Consider the following 18,080-nt stretch of genomic DNA (forward strand, 5'->3'; position numbering starts at 1 on the left):
CCCCCGCCCTGGGTCCCCAACATGGTTGGGGGGAAGAAAGCCTAGGCCAGGCACATCTATAAAGGCAGAGAAATCTGGCAAGCTAGGCCGCTTTAATTGTAGAACTCCAACTAACTAATGTTGGGTTTTTGGCTGAGAAAGGGGAAAATTAACTTTGAGGGAATAAATATCTCAAGCAGAATTTTTCGAACGTAGAAAAATCTGTTGAAGGAAATGTTGTAAGGTAAGAAAGTTTTTTTTTTAAATTGAGAAAATTGGAGCCAATGCCCTTGATAAGAGATTGGCAGAACGGTATGAAGAGAAATAGACTTGGGTTTGAAAGGACATAGAATGTATGAAGAGGTCAAATGTAGAAATGACAAAGTTTGCCATTTTCGAGTCTCAGGAGAGAGTTACTTACTGTAGGATGTGCTACAGTGATAAACAATGCATTCAGGAAGAATATGCTGAGCGAAATATGATTGGTGCTGTAAATGTATTTAGAAATCTCTAAATGATGCAGCGCATATTGAGATGGCAACTCTGCTGCTTGCCTTTTTGAAAAAAATGAACTTCCCAGTCCTCTTCACATAGTTAGTGCCCACCGTATAACATTGGATCTATCAGCTTTACTGGTTAATGTCAGAACCAAGAATGAGTATTGCTGAGCATTGTTCATGTGTTATCTATTTTCATGTTATACTTGGTACCTTTGTTCGTACTGAAAGTGTAGCTGCACACAGCTGTTTCTCTTTATTTAAATTCAAAATAAGGCAATCTTCGTTTAAATTAGGCTTTGATAAAAGTGCACAGATTCTTTCATCAAGGCATAATGAACAGATTTTCCCAAGATTGATTTTCTGTATTGATGTTTGCAGTGTTTTTATATGATGTACTTAAGCACCGTCTCCTAGTAATAGCTTTATTGATCCCATCAATAGCACAAAAGGGACAGTTTAAAACTACTCAGCACCAGAGTTATATTTGAGTATCGTTGCATAAAATTGCTTCTCCAACCATGGGTGAAGTGAGTCGTCAGATGGTTGGTAGGGGTGGGAGCAGGAGGGAAGGGAGGAGAAGATGTATTTTTATACGTTATGTTAGAGTCAGTGCAAGGAATTTGGTCGTGGAAAATAGGACACTGTGTTTCAATCACTCAACGTTCCTGAGAATTGGATTTAGCAATAACAAATAAATATTTACCCTTGTTTAGCCCTAACATTGTGCCTCAACTGTAACCGCAGAAGAACTTAACTTATTGCAGCAATCTCTCATTTCCACTTTCTGTAGGTCGGGTTGCCTCTTCTACTTGCTTTTGTGTGCTGGACCCAAGTAGGAACTCAATTTGGACAGCCCAAATACACGCATCCAAACTACATCCTTCAATCGCAGCTTTTATTTGCACCCAAGGCTCAGAAGTTAAAGGTCACTACCAAAACAAGGCCCTCGAATCTAATGCAATACAATATTGCTCAACCAGCAAATAAGTGGTTTTTACAAAAAGTATTTTTAATAACATAAAACTGCAAATTCTGAAACCAAACAGCACAACACACCAATGGCATTAATCAGATCAGGCCGCACCTGCCACGAAAACACAACTCAAAGATTTGTGTCAGGGATGCTTCCTCAAAATTTATCGCTCTCGCCAGTTGCTGCCTGACTTGTCTATTGTGTTTTCTGTTTTTGTTGTACATTTGTCACATTTTCACTCGTATTATAATACTAAGTAAATCTGGTGCTTCTATCCAGGTTAGAGATGGACAGAGGTGTTACCACTTGATCCTGGTACAGATTCTCATTGTTATGTGTAGCATTGCTTGTGTAATCACACCAGTTTGGAAAGGTCACCCACACTATAGCTTGCTCTCTCTCCTTATGTTGTATGTTTTTATAATTTTATATTTTATATTTTCCTGTCTGATTCTGACCTGCTTTTGTTTCTCATCAGCCCTGGGGGCTGTGATATTAATAGTGCTTTGGTGTTATCTTCCCTTTGTTCCCTTTCCATTAGCAAAACCAAGTCTATTCTAATATTCTTGAGTAGATTTTAGCTCGGGTTGTGGATGCTGTGGTTGGTTCGCTCGCCGAGCTGGTTCATTAGTTTGCAGATGTTTCATTACCCTGCTGGGTAACATCATAGTGAGCCTCCAATGAAGCATTTTTGTGTTTTCCCGCTTGCTATTTAAACTCTGGGGCCTGTTGGAATTGATTACTTCATTTCCGGTTTTTCCTTTCACTGGTGTATATATAGGATCTAATTCTATGTGTTTATTGATGGTCTTCTTGGTGGAGAACCAGCCCTGTAGGAATTCCTGTGCTTGTCTCTGTTTGGCTTGTCCTAGGATCCTGAAGTTGTCCCAAATCAAACTGGTGGTCCTCCTTGTCTGTATGTATGGAGACGAGTGAGTATTGGTCATGTCTTTTTGTTGCTAGTTGGTTTTCACGTATTTTCGTAGCCAGTTTCCTTCCTGTCTGTCCAATGTAATGTTTGGCACAGTCCTTGCATGGAATCTTGTATATTACATTGGTTCTGTCCATAGTGGGTAAGGAGCCTTTGGTTCTTGTTAGCAGTTGGTGTAGACTGATGTAGATTTGTGTGCCACTCTGATGACCAGTGGCCATAGGAGTCTTGTCACGTTACCATACATCAAGAATGTATCGGAACTGACCACAAGTGTGTTGGGGTACTGTATCGGAGTTGCAGGAAAACACTATTCAAACAAGCCACAACACACTGCAGCAACCCAGAACTATGCCAAAACAAAGAAGAATACCTCCATCAAGTATTTAGAGACAACGGATACCCGAACAGCTGGGTCTGACAATGCCTGTCACACAAACAACAACAGGAAGATGCAGTACGCCCTGACACACTTGTCACGTTACCATACATCAAGAACATATCTGAACTGACCACAAGTCTCCTACAGCCACTGTGCATCAGAGTGGCACACAAACCTACATCAATCCTATGCGAATTGCTAACAAGAACCAAAGATCCCTTATCCACAATAGACAGAACTAACGTAATATTTCATGCAAGGACTGCGACAAATATTACATTGGAACAGACAGGATGAAAACTGGCTACAAGAATACATGAACACCAACTAGCAACAAAACAACATGACCAATACTCTCTCGTCTCCAGACATACAGACAAGGAGGTCCACCAGTTTGATTGGGACAACATCAGGATCCTAGGATAAGCCAAACAGAGACTAGCTCAGGAATTCCTACAGGCCTGATTCTCCACCAACAAGGCTATCAATAAACACAAAGAATTAGACTCTATATACACACCACTGCAAGGACAAACTGGAAATGAGTTAAACAACTCCAACGGACCCCAGAGTTTAAATACCAGGTGGGAAAATACTACAATGCTTCATCAGAGGCTGTACTGATGATGTTACCCAGCAGGTTAATGGAACATCTGTAAACTAATGAACTAGCTCAGCGAGCAAACCAACCAGCCAACCACAGCAACTCTATTCAAATCTCAAATCAATGTTTAGGATACAAATACTAAAACTTGAGGAAAACATGTGTCCTACTTTTAAATATCTCATTCATTGGTTCCATTCTACAAAAAAATTGTGCCTCATAGCTTGTTTTAGGTGTTACATGACAAAGTCACTTTTGGGAAGATTTTAAATGGCTGGGAGAAGGTGTTTGTCCAGTCTATATCCAAACTCTTGAGCATGTCTCCCCACCTCTCAGATGGCAGCAGAACAGCAATCAGTGAAGAGGGAGCGAACAAAGAGTGGAGCAGGAACTGAGGCAGCACCTCCAGAAAAGAAGAAGCCAAAATCGGGAACAGAGGAGCCAAAAAATCCCAAAAACGTCAAACCGTTCGATTACAGCAAGTCCAATTTCAAAGTTTTTTCAGGTCAGCCCTGGCTTAACCTTCAATTTTAATACTCTTGTACTTATTCTAGTGCCAGATTGACCTTCACCTGGTAATTCCATGTTATCTCCTCCCTCAGAGGAGTCAGCAGGTGAAGCTTGGCAAAGAGTAATCTGTTTTCATTGACCACAAGAAGGGATTTTGTGTCTATGCAGGGGGTCCATGATTTACAAACATCCAATTTATGAATCCCATACAGCGGTTTAATTTTAAAGGCCCGTCATATAAATATTTTCTTTACCATCAACTTTCCTGCATTGTGTTCTAACTTGAGTACAAGTTGACTTGCAAACGGACTCCAGAACACAACCCATTCACAATGCAGGGACTACCTGTAAATTGTATCCATTGTATATTTGTATCATTATTGTATTTTAAGCAAAAGCATCAGTGTTCATCCCCCCCGCCCTTTGCCTTTTTGCCCTTTTTTGAAGTGTCTGGACTACATGTAGTTTTCAATGAGCCATGTTTGAGATCAGGAGCTCACTTGCGAGTGCAACCCCACTTTCCCTGACTCTGCACTACAGAATGATCGAGTCACTGTGGCACTGACCCTTCGGTAATGTTTGCTATTGCAGCACAGTGTAATGCTGATTCATAAAGTGGAATGCTGCCCAATGGTTTTGAGGCATTTCTTAATCATTTGACATTTAAATACACTGCCATTGGCAGATGTGAAATGGATTCAACCTTGGGCTTTTATTTCATCTACAAGACTTGGAACTTCTCTGCAACAGTTTATTAACTTGTTCACAGTTCTCTCCCAGTCACAGCTGTCTCCTCTTTATGTAATATTTTCTAATCAACCTTTTCAGAGACTTTATTACACCCCTCTGGAGCAGGTGGCTCAGTGGTTAGCACTACTGCCTCTCAGCAGCAGTGACCCGGGTTCGATTCAGCCCTCAGGCGACTGTCTGTGTGGAGTTTGCACATTCTTCCTGTGTCTGCATGGGCTTCCTCCAAATGTTCCGGTTTCCTCCCACAGTCCAGAGATGTGCAGGTTAGTTGGATTGGCCATGCTAAATTGCCCTTGTGTCTAGGAATATGCAGAGTTGAGAGAGAGAGTGGGTGGCTGAGTCCGAGTGGGATGCTCTTCAAAGGGCCAGTGCAGACTCGATGGGCTAAGTGGCCTGTTTCTGTTTTTGTAGGGATTCTATAGGTGGGACTTGAACCCAGTCTTCCTGCTGTAGAGTTAGAACACTACCACTACACCAGAAATGTCTTTTCTCCTCTTTGAATATGTTCACAGGCAATTCATTAGTCAAGTAACAGCCATCACCTGCTTACCCTTAACGTTAAGATACTATTTTCTAATCAGCCTGCTCTGATGCAGAATGGGTGGGAATTGAAGCTGGGCCTCCTGGCTGATTAGGTAGGGACACTACTATTGGACCACCAGAACCCTTCCTTTTAACTTTAACTATTTAATATTAACACTTGTTACCTGTTTGCTAGATTCATTCAACAGCAAATATTATGAAGAGTTCTCCCTATTGAGATGGAATCTTACACCTTGTGCAATAAAGTAAGAAATCAAACAGTTAAACATACAGATTTGAGAAACTCAGGCAAATTGGGGAACATTCAACCTGGTAAAACTTGCATTTTGTTAATTCTGTAACCATGATAAACTGTGTGCAGTTTCCAGAATCCATGGCATTAACTCTCCTGGACAAACCCTTAAATGTCAGTGAATTGGTGTTAATATGGTTTCACTTCTATAAAGGCAGAGCAGCTCCTGTGTGATGAATCACTGGGTGTTGGCATTTACCCAAACATACAGATTAGGAAGATCCCAGGTTCAATTTTGTTTTTACCAAGTTAGTTTCTATCAGCTGAGAGAGCAGTGGGGGGAACAGGATTAGCCTCAACCACCTCGGCTGGGATGCAGGAAGTTCATTGCATGCTTCTGCTCCTAATCACCACACAAGGATTCTTGTCAGATCGTTGTCTCTAATTGCACACATCCAATGAGAAGGAGTAGGCTGAGTTGTGATGCCTTCCATGATGCCTAACCTGGCTTTCAGTGCATGTCTATGCTTGGAACATGACAGTTTTGGATAAGAGAGAAGTGAATGACCAATATCCTCCAATTATTCCCCGCCAAGTTTATGCCTTCAAGTAATGGGGCTTCAAAGGGTTCAACTTCAACTTGTTCAACTTCCTTTGCCTGTAAACATAGGTAAACAAGTTTATAACAGGAAAAGCTGAACTGATGGGAAGTGCATGTATTTATTATGTAAAATGTTCATTTATGTTACAATACTTTCATCCTTCCCAGCTGGCAACAAGTCCAAAGAATCCACACAATTTGATCCCAATTATGAAGCAGATGTGCCTCATTCTAAGGTAAAATTGCTGTTATAAGTATGACATAAATTGCACCATTTTTCAAGCGTTTATTCCTTATATATAAAGGCCAACTCATACATTGATACAACTCATTTTATTTTTAGTGAACTGACACATGTGAATCCTGTAGGGATTATGCCGTTGTCATTGAAGATCAGTAAAAACTTGTTTTAAAAATTCTTATTATTCATTTTAAAGAAGCTATTTGGAAACTTACAATCTTGGCTTTGTATTTGCATGTCAGGACATGATCCTTGTAATCATCTGTATCCTGCATGCTTACCTTGCAGAATAGGTGTTGGAATGGAATTGGGATGATGTTTGCCAGATTCTATCCAACCTTGTAGGTTCTGAAAACTACATCATTGTAAATGTTGTCTTTCTGTGAATTTGCACTTGGGCATGAGAGGCCTATTGTCTTAGGTCTGCTGTGACATTGCAGGGCTATTATCCTTCATTGTGGAAATCATCTACAGTTATCCAGTCATCCAAACCCGTGCATAGGTTTTTAAACAACAAAAATTAGAAATACAGCATCTGTATTACTCACTTAAAAAGGCACAGTATATAATGCACATGTGTGACATCACTATTTTAAACCTGGCTACAGCTTCATGTATATTCAGATTATGGTCAGTAGGCACATTGATAGATTGTTCCAAACTGCCTGTCATTGTTCCATATTTCAGAATTTTAAACTATGCTGCGTGGATTTTCAATTAAACATTGAATTTTGCCACACAGGAGCTGATTGCATTTCCCATCAGCTTTCTGAATTCTGTTCACTTAGTCTCATTCACTTACACCCTTTTAAAATAATTACTTTTCTAACATTGATCCACTTCCCTTTATTTTAGAAAAATATTTCTCAGCTGACTTCTTTTAATTCTCCAATGGTATATGGAAATTTGGCAAAGCCCGTTCCTGATTGCCCTTGAGTAAATCATATTGAGGTACCTTTTTGAATTGAGTGGCCTGCTAACCATTGCAGAGGGCAGCTGAGAATCAACCACATTTCTGGAACTCTAGAGTCAATCTAAGCCAGACAGGGTAAAGATGGCAGATTTCCCTCCGTAAAAGAAATTGCAACAATTGATGGTAGTGTTAGGACTTTAAACCCCCACAGGCATTAGTTTGGCTCTTTGGATTACTGGCCCATTGATATTACCACTACAGCATCAGCTCCCCATACATTTTTTAAAAAAAGGTCAGCAGTACTGATTTATTTGTGTAGCAAGTCACTTGAGGCAGAACTTTAACACATTCTAATTACTTCAATATTCAAACTCATGTGAAGAACATGAAAGGAGAGAATACGCTAGCCACGTTGGTAAGGATTGTAACTGTCCAAATTTGTGCCCAAATGCAATCATAAATCAGGGTTTTGTTTCAGTAAGATTCAAACACTCTTGCCTCCAGATTCCCATGTTACATTAGTTCCATAAGTAAATGGAAAAATCCACTTCCATATGATTCCCATCAAAATTACTTCTAGTAAGTTTTTTAAGCAAACTTGGGGGGCAACAAAGGAGTTTTTATAATGTTGACCTCATTTTGCCACAGTCAGAAGAGGTACTATGTACAGTAATTCCTTTTTATGAATATTTAGAAATTGAAGGCTTTTAGGTATTGTTAAATAATTCTAACTAAATTTTCTCTGTTTTAGAAAACCGGAAAGAAGAATCGTCAATCTGCAGGAAACAGAAGCATGACTTTCACCAGTAGCAAATCAGATAGGTCAGTGTTTTGTACAGGTAGCTTTCACTTAATGAAGTCTCATCCTTACACCAGGATGTGTTCAGCTTTGTTGGTCATTGGCCACCTATTTGAAGGAGTAATACTGGGTGCTACAAGTGTACAGTCAATGCATGCAATACTGCAGAAGAAACGGGTTAAGAAGCTTCATGTTAAAACGCGTTTTTATTTTCAAGTGTACACTTCTGACAGAGAAAAAAGCAGTCGTTTTGTATTTTCTAAGTGAAGCCACAGATTTCCCCATTCATAGTAAAACAAACAGAATTACTGAATACAATTGTAAAAACACTGGTATAAAGTCTGAGAACCTGGTAATTAAAAGCAGATATTTGACTTAAGTATCCATTATAAGCCTGTGTCTTCTCAATGAATAAGTGAAAATGTGCTTCACACAAAGTTTAAACAAAATCTCTCTTCCGTAAAGCTTTTGAGACTGGGGCCAGTTGAAACTTTCAAATCTGAAATTGACAGATTTGTAATGTACAACTCTGAAGAAGTTGTATCAGACTTAAAAGGTTCTTTGTTTCCGTCCGTGCAGATGCTGCCAAACCTGAGTTTCTCCAGCATTTTCACTTTATATTTGAAAATATACTTAACTCATGATAAGTTGCAAATTTTAACCCATTGCTTAGTTCTCCTCAAGAACATCAGAATAAGAGTAAGCCACTCTGTTTCCTGCACTGTTCTTCCATTCGTTTTATGGAATATGGTCATCCCTAATTAACAATGGGGGATTCAGTGATGGTAACACCATTGAATGTCAAGGGACGATGGTTGAATTCTCTCTGGTTGGAGATGATCATTGCTTGGCATTTGTGTGGCACGAATGCTATTTGCCATTTTTCAACCCAAGCCTAATATTGTCTAGGTCTTACTACATTAGCACATGGACTGCTTCAGTATCTGAGGAGTCAGGAATGGTACAATCACCAGCAAAAATCCTCAATTCTGCCCTGATTATGCAAGGAAGGTCATTGATGAAGCAGCTGAAGATATTTGGGCCAGGACACAATTAGATCATGTCTGATACGTAATTAATTCCAATTACCTTCCTTGGTACCTGAAATCTTAGACAGTCTTGTTTAACAGAAATTTATCAATTTCAGATTTGAAATTTTCAGTTGATGCCTTCCTCAACAATTTAATGGATGAGATTTTCACTAGTCATTGAAAGAAGGAGTGTTCTATAATACCATTGCAAACAACCTAGCTCTATTTTTAATTTATACCCCTCTGTCATGAATTGTCAGAAATTTGAAATCTAGTTATATCGTATCATACTAATTCTGTATTTTTCCTATTCTCTGTTGTATAGAGGCTTCAGGCACAGTTGGCCAAAGAGATAGAGCATTGAGGTCAGACTGCACTGATCAAAACCACCTTTGCTATCAAGACTATTAATATTTCCATGTCAATATTATGTACTTGATTTGGTTTTAATTTCTAGAATTTCTCGGACATTGTTGCACTGTGAGAAAAGCTTTATACAATAAACCTTTTTTAAAAAAAAAAGAAAAAAAAAAATGTTAAATTTGGTTTTGGTTGGTTATTAATTTTATCACAGCATTGAATTGGCACCTTTGGGTAACTGCTGTCCTTGCATTTAATGTTTGTTTCTCCGATTATAATGATTGGTGAGACGTTAAAAAGCTGATTAACAGCTGCTGAGTAATTTTGTTTAAATTTAACAAAATTTCCAGTCTTTTATCAATAGAAGAATGCTTATCATTAACACAGCTTGGCAAGCAGTGCTACCATGTTTATTATCTAAGCACCAGAAATACTTGTGTAACCATTTTGCTGCAGTTGGACTCTAGCTCACAGGATCAAAAAGTGATTTGACAGCATATCCGCCCATTGAAAGATTTGACCACAGGATATTTAAATGGCGACTGGTGTGAACGTATAATATAGAGCATAAAAGGGCAATGAAGTATGAAGGTTGATTGCAAATGGAGCAGAAAGGGGCATTTTGATAGATCTGTTACGAATACAGATTCTGATGGTATTTATAAACGCTATCTAAAATAGCAACTGGACCAAGCTAATCATGTACAGTATGAAATTATGCTTGTCATGGTGAAAGATGTCAGCAGAATATCTGGTGGCAAAACTATAGGCAAATTGGCTTGACATCTGTTGTGGGGACAATGTTAAAGTCTGTTGTAAAGGATGTAATAGCAAAGCATTCAGAGATATATAATCTGATCAAGTGGAGTTAGCATGGCTTCAAGAAGGGGTAGTCACGGCTGACCTCCCGGGGTAACAAAAATAGATTCTGCTGCAGTGTAAATCTACTGCAAAAGGATTGTGCAGTCGGGCTGGGCAAGTCAATGGGAAAATAAAAATGTGGGTCAGAGGCCAACCCCTGTGAATCTTCAGATAGCGAGGAATGAATGTACAGTTTTTTGAGGAGGTAACAAAAGGTAGATAGAGGGAGCTGATATAACATTTGAATTTCCAAAAGGCCTTTGATAAAGTGTCGCATGTAAGGTCACTTAATAGCGTGAATAGAGAACTAATTGAAGGCAGTTAAAGGGGGTATTTCGAAGATGGCAACCTGAAACTAGTGGAGGGCTACAAAAACAGTACTGAGGCCACAGTTATTTACAGTACATAAACATGACTACTGAAGCCAAGTTTGTAAATGGCAAAAAGAATAGATGGGAAGGCAAGTAGTGAGGATGACACGAGGAGTCCGTGGAGGGATACAGACAAGTTGAGTGGGCAAAATCTTGATAGATGGAATATAATACAAGAAAATCTGAGGTTATACACTTTAGGAAGAATACAAGAGCTGAATATCATTTAAACAGAAATGTGCAGTATCGAGGGATTTGGGCATACAGGTGCATGAAGCACAAAAAGTTAACAGGTAACAAGGAAGGCAAATGGAATGTTGGCCTTTATTTCAAAGGGGAAATAATATAAAAATAGTGAAGTGTTGCTTAAAACTGTTCAAGTCAGTCGTTAGACTCCCCTCAGCTAAAGGAAGATATCCTGATGTTGGAGGCAGTCCAGAGAAGGTTCACTATGTTAATCCTGGATATGGAGGGATCTTCTTATGAGGAGAAGTTGAGTAGGTTTTGCTTGTACTTACTGGAGTATAGAAGAATGAGAGGAGACCTTATTGAAATATGTAAGATTCTTGGGGGTATGGACGGAGTAGGACTAGAGGGCCTAATCTCAGCGAAAGGTCTCCCATTTAAGACAAAAATGAGAAGATTTTTTTTCTGAAGATAGTGAATCTGTGGAAGTTTTTTTTAACCACAGAGGGCTTTTAAAAACCTCCAGGGGAATCGAGGTTATTTGGATAAGGTGGGAAAGTACAGTTGAGAATTCTCAGATCAGCTTTATCATTGAATAGCAGAAATGCCTCAATGGGCTACATGGTCTACTTCTGCTCCCAAGTCTCATGGTTGTCTTATGGTTTTAATACCTGGTATTGATGTCAAAATATTTTAGTTCAGATACAGATTCAAAGACTTGCACTTATATTGCACCTTTCACTTCTGTAAATGGATCTGAAAGAGTTAATACTGAGGATGCCAATACCTAACATCATAGTGGTCCTCCTAGTTTCTAACAATGTCTATCATTGTCAACGTAATCTGTAACTAAATTGCTAACATGCAGTGACCTGCTTCTTTAATACAAGGTGCTGTTCTAGTTAGACTGGTAATTGGATTTTCTCCTCCACGCTAGAATAAGCCAGCCCTGTAGATACCTACATTTAGAGGATGGTTGCAACATACCTACAACATGACAGGGTGTTTAACTGCATATTCAACATTTACAAATACCAGGTGTTTCTAAGTGCTTTACAGTGAGTGAAGTTCTTTTGACTGTAGTCACTGTTGTAAGGAAGGAATTGCAGCAATGCTTATACTGCAAGGTTCTATTAATGTAATTGTAACCAACCAGTTTGTTTTAGCTATAGATTTTCTGCATTGATCATGAGCCTTCACTGATCTATGAAAAATAAAATTAAGATTTTTTCAACTGCTTTCGGTATCGTTCCCAGTAAATGGTAAATGTACTCATTCTGCACTGGTCCTACCTATATGACAATGCATTTATAGAACACATGCTGTCGGAGCCGTTTTCAATGAAGCTGTGAGACCATTATTTACTTTGCTTTTACAAAGGTACAAACAGTTGAAAAGGAGAGATATAGGGTTACAGAGAATGGCATGAGACGATGTATGTAGCTCCGGATTCCTCATTATACAGACACTGGACCAATAAATGGGCCTCCTGTTCTGTAAACTACAGTTCAATATATTTTCCATTTCCTACAGTACCTCCAGAAACTACCGCTTTTAGACCAGGTTAAATGTAGTTTTGTATTGTAGATCCATTCAACAGCTGCTTGAAGGGAGAGAATATAATTTTACAGCACAGTAAGGTAATTTGGTCATTGTTGCCTATGACAGGAACTGAGATAGTAATCTAGTTAGTGTCATTTTCTGACCCAGACAAAATTGGCCACTTTACTGGAATTTTCCGATCAATCCTCTGAGATAGAGGTCTTCCTAACTGATACATTCCACTCCAGTTCAGTTATGTGCACGGCCAACAGCAGAATGGATTGGTTCTGAAACCAGCCCTAACACGTCAATAGCAATAGGTGCCATACTGCAGGGTTTAGAAATCCCAAAACCACTTTGACAGATAGAGAAAGTAAGTGAAGGACTAGGGTGACAGGTAAGACAAACCATGAAACCATTGGATACGGGAGCAGCAGTAGATGGTTAGCACATTTAGCTGGATGGCTGGTTTGTGATACAGACTGATGCTAACTGCATAGGTTTAATTCCTGCACTGCCTGGGGTTACCATGAGGGTTCTACCTTCTCAACCTCCACCAGTTGTCTTCCTCTCTCTAATGAGAGAACAGCCCTTTTTCAACTTTGCCTTGTGATATACTGTAGCCTTTTCCTAATGACAGATGTTAAGATAACTGGCCTATAGTCACCGGTTTTGTTTGACTCCCTCCCATTTTGAATAAAAGGTTACATTGGCAGTTTTCCAATCCTCTCAGAACTTAGGGATTCTTAAATTACTGCCAGTGCCTCCACTATCTTTGAATTTACTTCCCTTAAAATCATAGCAAGCACTCCATCAGGTCCAAGGAACTTAGAAGCATTTAGCTCATTAGTTTCCATAATGCTTCTTCTCTACTCTTAGTTAATGTGTTTATTTCCTTCCCCCTCCACCTTTAGTCCCTTTATTATTTAGTATTTTCACATGCTATTAGTATTCTCTACTGTGAAGACTGAAGCAAAAGTCTTTATTCAATTCCTCTGCCATTTTCTGGCTCCCCATTATTGTGTGTCAACCATAAACAATGCACTGATCCTTTCAGTCACAGTCTTGGATTGAACCAGATTGTTCTAACCTTGATAACCTACTGGATACCAAACTAAGTTTACATATAAGCATATGTATGAACATATGAATTGGCAACAGAAGTAGACCACTTGACCCCGCAAGTCTGCTCCACCATTTAATAAAATCATGGCTGATCTGACTTGATCTTTGTTTCGAGCCTCATATTCTCTAGATGACGAAGAATTCTTACTTCCATCTTCAATTGCCTCCTTTCCAATCTGAAATAGCTCCACTGAAGCAGGTATCCCATCACCAAGTCACCCTTTATTTAGACGTGGAGCATCCTTGACACTGATCCAGCTCTCAGAGTGAGCAGGATGTCTGATACTCCTGTTTTTGTCTGTCTGCCAGGGCTCCCAGATTGGACCAGATTAACAGCCCCAATCAGGGAACTCGTATTCTGTAAGGTCTACCTGGCTGATCTTGTTACAATCACTACACCCCACCCTCTCTGAGTCCAAGAACATAGGCGGGTTGTTTTTTTTCTTGTAGCTTCTCCTGGGACGTTTCAGCACCAGGCCAGGTTCCTCCAAACTCTGCCTGTGATACGGACGGCATGTGACGCACAGCAGCTCACCTCTTGTGCCTGGAATGTCTCAGAAGAAATTAATTCTCTTCTTTCGGCAGCAAAGTTGTTGAGATGGTGACATCTGGCATGTCTGTCTCGGAATCTAAGATATCCTCAACACTTGATGGACAGGGAGAACCCACGGATTCCGAAACATTTGGAAAGGCTATCGAGGAGCTGGGCATGTTTTGCTCCCACCCGTTTGTGAGTTTTCAGCTTTCATATGGTCCACGTGCTTGTTCAGGACCGACATACCTACCCGAACTTTGTACATTACTGGATCTAACCTCACATCGACAATGCCTCCTACCCATGCAAGGCCATTTCCATGGTTTCTACACCAAACTTCCAAACTTTACTTCACCCTTGAAGTAAACTGTATCTCTCGCTTAACAGAATCTTGTGTCCAGCACTGGAGTTCCTGATGCCTTTCCACCCTCCCCCACCCAGGTCCAGAAGGATTTAACCTGGATTCTCCCCATTAGATACTTTGCTGGAGCTATCCCTGTAGTTACATAAGGGGTGGTCCGAAATTCAAATAGGAACCAGGATCTAGTGAAGCTGTAGGCTGTTTCTTCAAGCCTGCCTTCAAAGTTTGGACTGCTGTTTCTGCCAGACCATTGGAAGATGATGGTATGGAACTGTACTTGTACGTCAAATGCCATTTGACTTTAGGAAGTACCCAAATTCCCTGCTAGTGAACGATGGCCCGTTATCTATTACCAACACTTACACAGACTGATGTATCACAAAAGATGCGTGCAGTTTTCAATCATCCCCCATGTTTGACAAATGAACTCTGTGCACGTCCAACCACTTTGAGTGGGCATCCATAATGACTAAAACATTGAGCCCATGGAAGGACTGGCATAGTTGACATGTAACAGAGTCCAGGATTTACTCGGCCATTTCCATGAATGTGGGAGAGCATCTGGCAGTAATTTTTGTCCTTGTTGGCACTCTGGGCACTGTCCCACCAACGCAGCTATGTCCGCATCCAATCCTGGCCACCAGGCATAGCTTCTCACCAACATCATCCTTTTGGAAACCCCTGGATAACCCTGGTGGAGTTCAGCCAGTAACTGGCATGACCTTTGCTCAGGACAATCACTCGTGCTCCCCACAATAATATGCCATTCTTTACTGTGACCTGGTCTCTCTGGGTCCAAAAGGGTTTCAATTCTGGTTGTGATGGCCCTTTGGTTTCCCCCATCACTGCCAGCTGTTTCAGTTTTGCCAGAACCAGATCTTTCTGTGTCCAAAGCCTGGTATTGTCAGCTGTGACTGGAAGTGTATCCAGAAAATGTAAAACCATTACGGACTCTTCAAGTGGCGGTACCACCAGTGGGAGGTGGCTGTACGTGACTGCATTTGCTACTTAGCCTCCCAGATGGTCATCCAACTTGTAATTATATGCACTTAGTATTAGAGCCCACTGCTGAATTTGGCCTGAAGTAATGGGCGGCACTGTCTTGTTGTCTTTAAGAAGACTTAGTGGGGGTTTGTGGTCTGTTACTATTACAAATTTAAGTCCATAAAGGTATTGATGGAACTTCCTGACTCCAAATATGGCTGCCAAACCTTCCTTCTAATCTGGACATATTTACGATCTGCATTAGCCAAAGTCCTGGATGCATATGCTATTGGACATTCCTTTCCATTGAGCCACCTATGAGCTAATACAATCCCAATGCCATACAGGAGGCATCGCATGTCAATACTAGATCGCACTTAGGATCATAGTGTGCCAAGACTTTAGAGGGTGATATTTGTTTCTTCACTTCCCTGAAAGCTATGGCTTGGCTATGCAACCAGTTCCAAGGCTGATCCTTTTCTCAGTGTTGATACACAGGTGACAGAATGGAAGCCAGGTTATCCAGAACTTTTTTGTAATAATTCACCAGCCCAAGGAAATACCTAAGTATATAGACATGGGTGCCAGGGCACCTTTGATTGCCCTCACTTTATCTTCCAGTGGGTGTAACCCAGTCTTGTCACTGTAACCCAAGTAGATCGCTTGGGGTGCAGGAACACATTTTTCTCTTTTAAGATGTACACCCACCTGGAAGAAAGACTATGTCAAAGTTCTCTAAATGCTCCTTATTGGTCTTCCCTGTTATTAGCTTGTCATCTAAATAAATGGCAGCCTGGGGTAGACCTTGTAAAATGTTCTCCATCATCCGCTAAAAAATCTCACAGGCTGACAATACGCCAAATAGCAGTCTTGTATATTGGTACAAACCCTTATTGGTATTAATTGTGGCATACTTTTGGGAATCCTCATCTAGCCACAATTGCAAGTATGTATAGCTCATGTCCAGCTTTGTGAAGGACAGCCCCTCTGTCAGCTTTGTGTATAAATCCTCCATGCGAGGGACTGGTATTTATCCAGCTGCGAAAAGCAGTTTACTGTTTGTTTAAAATCCCCACAAAGATGAACTGACCTGTCAGGCTTCACAATTGGTATGACTGGAGCTGTACATTCCACAAACTGGTTTGATGATTTCTTCGCTTGCCAGCCTCCTGATTCCTGCCTCTACCTTTGCCTGTTAGGCAAATGGCACTGGGTGGGCCTTGCAGAATCGTGGAATGGCTTCCTGGTCAACGTGCAAGGTAGCCTTGGCTCCTTTGATAGTCCCTAGACCTTGCTGAAAATCTTCCATATATTAAATTAGAACTTCACTCGGGCAGCCAATTTCACACCATTAAGCTTGGGCCCAAGGCTTTTACGACTGTCAGTGGAAACTGAACCAGCTGCTTAGAAGAGACCGGAGCCAAAGTTGTACCCTTAACCTGTAAAGGTTCCCTGGTATAGGTTCTCAGTCTAGCCGAGGTCTTACGCAAACATTAAGGGTTGGAGTCCAGAGAGAATTTTGTTAAACATTGGTTCTGCAATCACTGAAACAGCCTTGCCTGTATGGACTTCTATTAGAACTGGGTGACCATTTAACTAGATGCTTATTTTGATGGGTTCTGATTTGCGTATTTCTAAGCAATTTAACTGTTCCAAACCTGATGAAGGTGGACTTTCCAAGGTGTGTATTCTCCAGGATACTAGCGTAGAGTTCTCTTACTCAGTTTAGCTCTAGTGGGACTCGTTTCCTGTCTCAAGTCCACATACCAGCAGCAACTACAATTTGAACTATTTTGCCAAGGCTTGGTTTTGTTTTGAGGTTTTGCTGTGGGCTGACCTAGAATCCCTCTGTTCAGGATATATCCTGTTTGAGGCATATTCAATTACCTTCACTCAAATGGTGTTCTTTTTATTTGTCTTTTTTCATTTGCGGAATGAAAGCATCACTTTTAGGCAGCATTTATTGCCCATGCCAGTTGGCCAGAGGGCAATTGAGAGTCAACCAAATTGCTGTGGGTCTGGAGTCACATGTAGGCCAGACCAGGTAAGGATGGCAGTTTCCTTCCCTAAAGGACATTAGTGAACCAGATGGGTTTTTCCCAACAATTGGCAATGGGATTCACGGTTGTCATTAGATTCTTAGTTCCTGATATTTATTGAATTCAAATTCCACCATTTGCCATGGTGGGATTTGAACCTGGAATGTTATCTTGTTCTCTGGATTAACAGTCCAGCGATAATACCACTAGGCCATTGCCTCCCCAGGCTCAGTCAGACTGGCAGGAGTGTCCACTTCCATTGCAATACCCTGCAACTCATATGCTCCACTTGCTGTGTTTACTAATGATAAAGCCAGTTGTAGGGGCCTCTTTGAATTCCAGTTGGGCTTCAGCTAGTAGGTACTTTTGCATGGTTACATCATTAATCCCACATATTGAACGGTCACTCAGCATCTTATTAAGGGTTAAACCAAAGTCACATGCCTCTGCCAATCGTCTTAACCTAGCCAAAAATCCCGAGACAGATTCCCCTGGTTCTTGAATTGCCAAGTAAAACCAAGAGTGTCTCAGAATTAGATTAGGCTTGGGTCGTAATATTCCTTAACTAAATCCATCAAATCTCATAGAATTGAATCCCTACAGTGTGGAAACAGGCCATTTGGCCCAACAACTCCACACTGCCCCTCTGAAGAGCATCCCACTCAGACCCATTTCCCATGTCTAACTCACCTAACCTAAACATCTATGGACACAATGGGGAACTTAG

General features: G+C 40.6%; 1 protein-coding gene across 1 annotated transcript in view; it reads left to right on the top strand.

The window, feature by feature from the left end:
• The window catches only part of exosc10 (exosome component 10), a 55,799-nt gene extending 43,794 nt beyond the window's left edge, over positions 1 to 12,005 (top strand). Inside the window, exons 22-25 of the mRNA XM_020513996.2 lie at positions 3,706 to 3,874; positions 6,174 to 6,241; positions 7,911 to 7,981; positions 9,315 to 12,005. Of these exons, the coding sequence (XP_020369585.1) occupies positions 3,706 to 3,874; positions 6,174 to 6,241; positions 7,911 to 7,981; positions 9,315 to 9,345 (339 nt within the window). The 3' untranslated portion in view covers positions 9,346 to 12,005. The remainder of the gene's footprint in view (positions 1 to 3,705; positions 3,875 to 6,173; positions 6,242 to 7,910; positions 7,982 to 9,314) is intronic.
• The last annotated feature ends 6,075 nt before the right edge of the window (positions 12,006 to 18,080 follow it).

The sequence above is a fragment of the Rhincodon typus genome, chromosome 31 (genome assembly GCF_021869965.1).
Source record: "Rhincodon typus isolate 14 chromosome 31, sRhiTyp1.1, whole genome shotgun sequence".
In the NCBI taxonomy this organism is placed as follows: Eukaryota; Metazoa; Chordata; class Chondrichthyes; order Orectolobiformes; family Rhincodontidae; genus Rhincodon; species Rhincodon typus.